At 38.2% G+C, this 9,908-nt stretch overlaps 1 protein-coding gene across 1 annotated transcript in view; it reads right to left on the reverse strand.

Moving 5' to 3' along the window:
- The window catches only part of atxn10 (ataxin 10), a 15,519-nt gene extending 8,066 nt beyond the window's left edge, over nucleotides 1-7,453 (reverse strand). The window contains exons 1-8 of the mRNA XM_017716842.2: nucleotides 7,304-7,453; nucleotides 5,184-5,375; nucleotides 4,838-4,923; nucleotides 2,625-2,721; nucleotides 2,318-2,485; nucleotides 2,048-2,128; nucleotides 362-515; nucleotides 170-278 (exon numbers count right to left, since the gene is read on the reverse strand). Coding sequence (XP_017572331.1) covers nucleotides 170-278; nucleotides 362-515; nucleotides 2,048-2,128; nucleotides 2,318-2,485; nucleotides 2,625-2,721; nucleotides 4,838-4,923; nucleotides 5,184-5,375; nucleotides 7,304-7,416 — 1,000 coding nt within the window. The 5' untranslated portion in view covers nucleotides 7,417-7,453. The remainder of the gene's footprint in view (nucleotides 1-169; nucleotides 279-361; nucleotides 516-2,047; nucleotides 2,129-2,317; nucleotides 2,486-2,624; nucleotides 2,722-4,837; nucleotides 4,924-5,183; nucleotides 5,376-7,303) is intronic.
- Nucleotides 7,454-9,908: the final 2,455 nt, after the last annotated feature.

The raw sequence follows: 9,908 nt of genomic DNA on the forward strand, positions 1-9,908 counted from the left end.
CTGTATCTACAAACAACTGAAAAGTATTGCACTTTGTAGTAGCATCAGACTTCTTGTATTGGTAAATTACCTCTTCCAATATTAAGCTTCCAGTAAGTGTATATTTTCTTTTATTTAAAATTCATAAATTTAATAAATCTGTCAAGTCGATCATCCTCAGTCTATTTACCAACTGTTGTATGGAGAAGGTCTGTGAGATCCTGTAGAGCCATGAACATTCTTTGGTCAGAGGTCATCTCGCAGAGAATATCCACAAGCCTGATCACTGCCAAGGCCTTCTGCATACGGAAAATAACTGAGATGTCAGTCAGTGCTTCAACCTTTTAAAACACAATAATCCATGGAGTGTTGGAATAATTACCTGGTCATCATCTGATGAGACAGAGCTAAGAGAGAGAACAGCCCTACAGCTGTGCTGGAAGCAGGAGGCCAGGAACTGGGCTGTTCTCAGAGGAATCAGTGAGTCGTCTTTACCTTCCCCAAGCTGGGCTAAGATCAGCTCCAGTAATGTAAGCCTTAAAAAAAAAACAACAAAAAAAAAGTGAAAACAGTTATTTTTATGTGGGCTAAGGAATAAGGATCCATGTATGATTTACTCCTTTTGGCACACAGTGGACAACTGGGCAGCAGCACAAAGGTGTCACTTAAGTTTTGCCAAGGAATAGGCTATGAAAGAAATCCTCAAAATCACAAATCTTGAGGGAATCAGCCCAATCCTGTTACCACTTGACACAAACAAAGACGGAGCTGGACATACTGTATTTTACCAAACCAGACAAGAAACGGAAGAAACGAAAACTGTAGATGAAGATGTGGTTGGGAAATCATGGACATCATTATCTATTTATTCTCCAGCATTTTCCTACAAACTGGAAGCTGAACTGAAATTGTGAAGTGAGCGCCTTGAAGTTCTGGCCCATACATTACAAAGACACTCAAGTGTTTTCCAAACATTCTAGTCCTCCGTCTCTGTGGTTAACTGCACACGTGGCGTGCCCCCCCCCCCCCTCATTATTGGCTAATGGGTATAAGACTAGACATAGATCTTCAGTCAAAAAACCTCCAGGGGTACAACAGAAAGCTGAAGACTGACTTGTTTTCGCTCTCGCTAGATCATCTGTGCAGACAATCAGCACAGAAATCGTGTAATGTAACGCAAGTTTCACAGAACAGTTCACAAACAATTACCTTTACACAAGGTTTCAAAATACTGTAATGTTATTTAACTTGTAATTTGAGCATGTTGTTTTTATGTTGCTTATTGGATGCAAGCAGTTTTTGCTTCTTGGTAGCAAGATAATCTTTGCACCTGCATTGCAGCTTATCGGAAGTAGCAATCGATATTTTGGCATTTACCCCTAACATCCATGAAATCAAGATGAACTTGATTTCTCCCCCAATTTGTTCCATTATTCAAAATGTCTACATTTTCAAAACTTTTTTCTTTATTTACAAACGCAGCAGTGAGTTGCCAGAATAAGTGAATGTTTTCCACAGTAGAGTGCTTCCACTCAGGAAAAGACCATCAGAAGCAGTATTTTTTTGGCTTCAGTATAGTTCAACGCTTTCACGCAATGGACACAAACTTTCACAATGTGCCTGGTGCGCTTTTCTTATTTAGCACTAAGAACTGCAGACAGAACGAAGAAATGGATTCACCGCATAGTAACAGTGACACAGTTAACATTTTCCGACCACCTGACGCATCTTCATGTATTAACATCCCACACAGAGGCTCAAAAAGAAGGTCCAGCCAATTGTTTAGGTCTCGCATGTAAAACGAAGATATGATGACAACAGTAAATAATTCACTTCTATCCTTGGGGAGGGGGGGGGGGGGGGGGGGGGGGGGGGGGGGGGGGGGGGGGGCAAATAACAACAGACACTATAAAATGTTCTTCTGGTTGTTGCACACATTTCCTCCAGAGATGAGGTGCAGATACATAGTGCAGATTTAAATAAGCAATATTTATTGATACTTTTATCTCAGTTTATAGATTTTTTTTAAGCGCTAATCATCCCAGCCCTAACTGTGAGGGTTCTTTACCTTTCTTGATCATTCATGTCTGCATACATCCTCTCGGTGAGTTCAGCTGATTTGAAGAAGTGCTGTGTGACAATCAGAACCCTGCAAAAACAGTCTGAAATTGAGACACTAAAATCTGATCTACCTCTCCACAGACAAAATAACACAAGTTTACACTTGTGCTCCACTAAAACTTCATTTTGGATTAAATCTACAGAATCTGTATATGCAGTGATTTCAGTAGCGTGGCCAATAACACCAGCCTACATGGAGAAAGGTAATCAAACATACGTCCAATCCACATCAGGCAGGGTCCTGCACAGCTCAGTGACCTTCACAGCCACCTTCAACTGCCTCAGCTCTGTCCTCAACCGCTCAGTCTTGTCTTCATCCAGACAGGTGTGCAGCACCATGCATGTATATGCCACTGCCTTCTCATCAGACAGCTCCAGCAGATCCCTGAAAAGAAAAAGTCATTCAGAGACATTCAACTCATTCAAGGAACCACACATATGGAAGTCATCTCACTGTTAAGAGTTAAGTCCTCCAAATAATGATTTTGAAATAGTGTTGGTTGGTCTGGTGCAAATTTACTTACAAAAATATGTGTGGAAAACCATAGTCCCAAATGTCAGCTTTGCAGAGTTGGTTCCCGACTGCAATGTTACCGAGAAACTGAATCCCACATCGAAGTGCTGCCAGAACAGAGATGTGGACAACCGCCCAAATCACTCAAAAATGTAAATGTAGCGTATACACCAGGGGTGTCCAACTTTTTGTATTGGGGGCCAAAGTTTTATATTTGTAGTGGGATGAAAGCAAAAAAGACAAAAAAGCTAGCTAGCATTTTTAGCTTAAAGTTTTTGCATGGTGTAAGTTTTTGTAAGATTTGTACATGTGTATGTTCTTTAATACTCCAATACACTTCTTAAATACAGCACACTGTCTTTAATCCTATGAAAAGTTCTTCTAAGTATCCTTTTGTCAGCATACCAACAACTGTTACTCTCTATTATCTAGTAACTGCTGGCTACATGTGTTTGTACAGCTGTGTTAGTCAATGACAACAGTATGGTGTCAAGGTGCACAGATTTTTTTTTTTTTATAATGTTACTTTATAAAGTTTTCTTACCTAAATTACATATAAACTAACATTTTTATAATAAAAATGTTCAGCAAAAGCAAAAACAGAACCATTTGCAGAAGTCTGGGCATCCCTGGTCAAATTACATATTTTGCTAATTTTCTAAGTGATAGCAAACACATTCTCTACAAACAACACACTTAGTGATTTTACTTTATACATATGATTTTAATGCACACGTACCACTTATTTGCTGAATTTAACATCTTGGGGAAAAAACATAACATAAAAAGTAGCTGTAAAAAGGTTATGGCACACTTCATATTTTAGGTTTATTTTTAAACTCAGCTAAAACCTTTTATGTGATTGGCTCAATTCCCAAATATTTGGGACAGTTTGTGAAATGTGGATGAGAACAGAAAGCAGTGATTTATAAATCTGCTTTAACCTGTATTTGAACAAGAACAGCACAAAAACAACATGCATAATGTTTTATCTTGTCAACTTGCAAACAGGTGATGCAATCATGCTTGTGTATAAAAGGAGCATCCAGGAAAGGCAGAGTTGTTCATGAGTGAGGATGCATCGAGGCTTGCCAAAAAAAAAAAAAGGTTAAAAATAATATTTTTCAGTGAACAACTTCAAGGATTGTAGGTATTAAACCCTCTGAAGCACATTATACCATCAAAAGATTCAGTAAACCTGATAAAATCTGTATGATAACTCACTTGTTCATATTGTTATGGAAATACTAAATGTCTACAGGGCCATACAAGAAAAGGACGATACAGAATATTACCAGCGTAAAGTTCAAAACCCAGGGTAATTCGGGAAGGAACTATTAACGCTGAACACATTTTGAGCATCTGCCTTCTTCACGTCGTCTTTATCAAGGATGTCCATTCTAATTTCAACACTGGCAATGCCAAGCCACATTTACTGCATGTTAAAACAGCATGGCTGTGTACTCAACGTCCTGCAGGCAAGACCCATCTCCTATTGAAAACGGATGCAACACAATACAGGACCTGTAAGGTTTCACATTTGAAAACTAGAGTACCAGAAAAATGGAAATAATTCTGCTTTCAAAACTGGGTCAGTGGGTGTCTTCATTATCGAAACACTTATTTAGTGTTGTTAAAAGGAAAGCTAATGTAACACAGTGTTAAACATATTCCTGTCCCAACATTTTCTGAGTGTGTTGCAGGCAATTTAGAATGCATGTATATTTATTAAAAACAAACATTAAAGTTCATAACATAAGACATAAAATATTGTGTTTTTGTACCCTTTTCAATGTAACACAGATAAAACAGAATTCATAAATCACTGATTTCTCTTTGTATTACCACACACAAACTGTCGCAAGAGAACGATGTGTACAAGCTGATCTGGATAAAGCAGAATACATATAGCCACTGTTTAATCACTGTTTAATATTTAAAATCAACAAAACATGCAGCTTTAAAATAAATAAATAAATAAAATGTTTCAGTTGAGTCTCACTGAACTGGAGTTATGGATGTTGATCATATTTGGAGTTAAAACCAGGGTGATGACTAGGGCTGTAAATGAAATCCCAGCATACAGCATTTAGTTTATTTAGCTTAGTTAACCAAAAAAATGTTGTTTTTGCCACTTGAACATAATAAACATTTCCTTTACTAGCCCATGTTTGAACATACGTACAGATGGTGCTACCAGCCCCAGACCTGTCAGAAACTTACCATCAAAGAGGTAATCAGAGGTTCCGGATGAAAGCTTGAGAAGTTTTCCCAAAATTCCTAATGATAACTGGATACAACCTTGATCCCTATTGGAAAACAAAAGCTTGAATGTGACCTTGTTTCTTTGGCCACGGGTCTATGTTTAATGGCTTGATTTGATTCTTCATCCAATGAGCACTGAGATGGCCACTAATGCTTTCTTCATTGCAAGAACAAAAGGCAAATGAAAGAAAAGTGATTTTTTTTGCACAACATGCACTTTCTAAACTGTCATATACTGACTACAGGCTATTGCTACTGTATGAGTGAAATGCACAAGTATTCAACAATAAATTCAGCAAGTTACCTTAGAATGCACTGGTTGCGAGGACACTGCACACAGGCATTTCGCTGTGCTCGGAAGCACTCAGCTGTAAGCTGAAGGCACAGGGAAGCAGACTGTTGTTCTTGGTCCTCTTCACTGAAAACCTGAATCTCATCAGAAAGCTTGGACAGCAATGCAGAAATTCTCCCCAGGACGTCCACCTCAACGCTGAATCTGAGAACACAGAAAAAAAGCAGCGTGCAATTAACCATATATAAATATAACTGAAGGGATCAGTGCATCTGATTCAGTAGCATAGCCACTGTTTCACACTCTATTTGTACTTGGAAAGCAAGGCAAGAAAAGTTTATTTATACAGCACAATTCAAATTCAGAAGAGAAAGACATATTGTCACTTGTGTATTCAGCTCAAGTGAAATTTGGCCTTAAGTTTTCCCTTTACCTTCTTTGAGCTGCATAAAGTCTCTTTGGGGAAATGCATAAGGGGAATGAGAAGAAAAAAAACCCAGAAACTATGTTGCTGTATCAAACCTTGTTTTTGCAAAGATAAAAGACAGATAAATACTTACAATGTTTCATGGAAGTGGCCACAGATGCTTAAGGGTATAATAATGTAAGAATAATAAATGTATGAATTAATGTATGAATTATACAGTCTTTCTGTATTACTCATGTCTTTTTTTTCCAGCACCCTGAGTGATGAATATCACCACATGTGAGCTATTAATTCAGCTTCAGGATAAAACTCTCAGTGCTAACTCCAATTAAGTTGATTAAAGTTAGGGTAACAGTTATACTCGAGTCATTTCCAGCACCCCAAGCGAGGAAGATCACACAGAATTACTGCCTTACACCGGATGTGAATCACAGCTGTAACTATATTATACTTTGAAGTAAACAAACCTCTGATGTATTAATCAAGGATAACAGTGAGAAAATGTAATATCCAGAAGAGTCAAATAAACCTAACATAGCCAGTGCACAATTACGCTTATACCATTTCCATCACCTGAAAGGGAAATTCCACCTATTTTTCAAAATTTGTGCACAATCATTAAGATGTTAAAAAGGTAATACTGTTCTACAGGAAGTAGCTTAGTCAGATTTGTCCAGTGGTGCTGAAAGGACCCAGACATCTGAAGAGTTTAATCCCTCTAAAAGCTCCTCCACAGAAAGTTATTACTTGAGACATTGTTTTATGTTAGTTTAGATTAAGTATTGGTCTAAAACCATTTTTTTAAACCACACATAGCTACATGTGAATATAAGTCCACTGGTCATTTTGGACAGTACAGATATTATTTTTGGATGATAAATATTAAAGCAGTCTGACTATACCTACAGAACCTAGACCCTTCCTAGTCTAGTTTAGTGGTGCTCACAATACTCAGTATAATTCCAATTAAGATGAGTCATTCTTTGACTATTTGCTTTACAATACAATTCATGTATCTCTGAACCATGAATTGATTAAAATACATTGATTAAAATAAGATTTATGCTACAAATTCACCACAAAACTACCGTAAAACAGTTTAATAATTTATTCTGAAGGAGCTTTTAGAGGCGTTAAACACTTCAGACGTCTGGTTCCTATCGCAACCATGTGAACAATACTGTCTCGGGAACTTTCTCTAGAGCAGAGCATTTGAACACCAAACCAGTCTGAATGACTTTTACACCTTAACGATTTAATTGTGCAGGAAAATGAATTGGAAGAACGTATGGAGTTTCCCTTTAACTTTAGAAAGAGCATTCAAAGTGTACTGATAAGGTGTCAGAGAGAGGGGGGCGCGAAACCACTCAATTACGACAAATTATTGATCATTTAGACTTAAAGTTCCTTATTTAATAAGTCATTTGCAGTTTAAACAGGCTTTAAGAATAAGAGAGAGCCTCTTTTTCTAATTTGCCAGCTTCTCGTTCGAATTTTCTAAGTTCCACCTTAAATGGTGCAGCAGCTGCATTCTGGCGTGAGTCCTGTGGCGCCAGAGTGTAACTGAGTAATCCATTTAAGATGGAACGGGAAAATTCGAACAAGAATGTGGCGAATAGGAAACTGATTTCAGTCTGTCAACTGGCTAACTTGAACTGTGGGACCGGCCGCGTTTTCACTCTGGACACGGAAAACTGTTTCGCACCTGAACTGCTCATCTCGTAAAGCCTTCGTTACCGTCTGCAAGCTAGTGAGATGCTCCAGAGTGAATGTATCCGCAAGCATTTCACCGAGTTTGACGGAGCTCACGCCAAGCATGTTGTCCGCACTGACGGCGTCAGGACCGTGAAGGCACAACAGCAATCTCTGAAGGAGTCAGCGATGGTAAAATCATATTTCAAAATAAAAGTCCAAAACACGCCGGTATAGTAAGTTGTGTTGTATATGACTTTTTTGTATTCAAGTGGTTTTGTCTCGATTTACGCACATGAAACTGTAGTTGAAAACTGTAGTGTAATGTAACCTAATTATGGAATATTCAGTTTGTCAGTGCAGTACACTTTCACTTACAGCAGGGGTGGGATAAGTACATAGAAACTGTACCTTAAGTGAAAGTATGTGTTTTTTTTTTTGTATTTGACTCACTTATGGAGCCAAAAATACACTGAATGAAAGTTAAACAGTACTCAAGAATATAAAAGTAAAAAAATAAAATATATTACAAATAAATTAAACGGTTTTTTTGTTTAGCGCTGTGTGGCGATTGTACAAGACTAGCATAATTATGGTTTCACATTACAAGGATATGAATTTGATATTTTAATTAAAATAATATATGCAGTGGCACAGGAATTAAACAATTGTGAGAGAAAAAAAGTGACAAATCCTCTTTTTTAAGATTTTTAACGAGTATTTTGAAGGTCTAAGTGAAAATGTAGGCAGTAAAAGTAAATGTTTTGTCTTGGAAAGGTGAAAGTACTAATTTCAACAATAAACTAAAATACACATCATCCAAAATAATGCTTAAGAATAATAATGAATTACAACTACTCAAATATTTTCCACCCCTGACTTCTTGTCCTCTCGATAGTGTAAGACAATGCAGTCACCAAACCATCTTTACTGGTTTTAAAGACATTAAATCAGTGAAGTTACACTTTAAGTTGAGTTGTTACATCAGTATTACTCCATGATGTAACATTCTCGGCCTACTACTTTAAGAATGACATCACCGCCACCACCACTATAAAGCAGGCCAGCTGACATTCATTCATCTGAATCAAGTGTTCCCAAGGCTTTAAGATCAATGGCTCCATTTTTCACAAACAAATTGTGGGGGCAAATCTTCCAGCTGCAACAACAAAAGCCAGAGTTCCCTTTTGAATTTTCATGAGTGCTTGAATATTTTTGGTCCTTGGCTCCCTGGTCTGTGGTCCATCTTATGTTTTCTCTGGTCTAGGAAATGCACCAGAGGAAGTTGGTTAAGGATGAAGAATATAATTACAGGTGGTTGCGTATCAGACAGCTATCCTCTGGCTAGGGTGGGCCCACGGCTAATACACAGATGGTGCGCTGCAGCAACCAAACCCTAAGATAGACTCATTGATCATATGAGAAAGAGGCGAAGCAAAAGCGTCTACTTAATGGCTTATGAATAAGCTGAAAATGTGCTGCCTACCGTAACTGTATCTGGTGTCTTTGAGCACAAGGACAGAATTTCAAGTAAATCAACAATTACTGAGCACAGCAGAAATTTCAGCACATAAATACTAAATCGGCAAATTCGAATTAAGGAATATATGCTGGTCTAATAAAGACTATGAAATAATTTTACTGTGGGAAGATACACAGTGGTGCACTGCATTGCTTATTCTTAATTATTATGGAGCTTCAGGTTGTCATCTTGTTGTAAAGAGGCATGTTATGGGTGTAAAAATGAATCCTGATGCGCTGATCTGAAGGTGATAATTCAAATGCATCCATTTGAATGGAAAATTAGAATCATTTATGATTTACTACAGTAATATCATGAAGTATGCGCTCATTTTCAGCCGAAAATAACGTATCTGTTCATGTTAATTGCGATTATTAAAGCTAGGCCTTTAGTTCTAGGCTATATTCTTGAAAATATGGTCAAAAAGTAGGAAAACACCCACCCCTATATTAATGCCAATTTCTTTTATCACCCCTGTGGGATTGCTGAAGCATATTAATGCTAAGCTAATGGCATGAGCACTTTCTGGTCGTTTTAGATTAAACACAGACATTTGAAACTTGTAAAAGACAGTCCATGATTTATTAGAAGCTTGTAATAGACATATTAACATATACTTTACCTTGAATGAAGTTAAAGTGAATTCTTCATTACCGAGCCCTGGCAAACAGCTGCTGTTTTCCATTTCTAACAACTGACTGGAACCTTAGGCTACATTTACACAGCAGGTAAAGTGGCGCAAATCAGATTTTTTCCCTCACAACAGATGCTGGAGCCTATCCCAGCGGTCATCGGGCAGAAGGCAGGATATACCCTGGACAGGTCGCCAGTCCATCGCAGGGCAGACAGACAGACATACACAATCACTCACACCTAGGGGCAATGTAGCATGTCCAATTGGCCTGACTGCATGTCTGTGGGAAGAAACTGGAGAACCTGGAGGAAACCCACGCAGACACGGGGAGAACATGCAAACTCCACACAGAGAGGACCCGGTCACCCGGCCGGGGAATCGAACCCAGGCCCTCCTCACTGTGAGGCGACAGTGCTACCCACCACGCCTGAATACAGAACAGCATAAACCATTTTAACACTG

The sequence above is a fragment of the Pygocentrus nattereri genome, chromosome 1 (genome assembly GCF_015220715.1).
Source record: "Pygocentrus nattereri isolate fPygNat1 chromosome 1, fPygNat1.pri, whole genome shotgun sequence".
Taxonomy (NCBI): domain Eukaryota; kingdom Metazoa; phylum Chordata; class Actinopteri; order Characiformes; family Serrasalmidae; genus Pygocentrus; species Pygocentrus nattereri.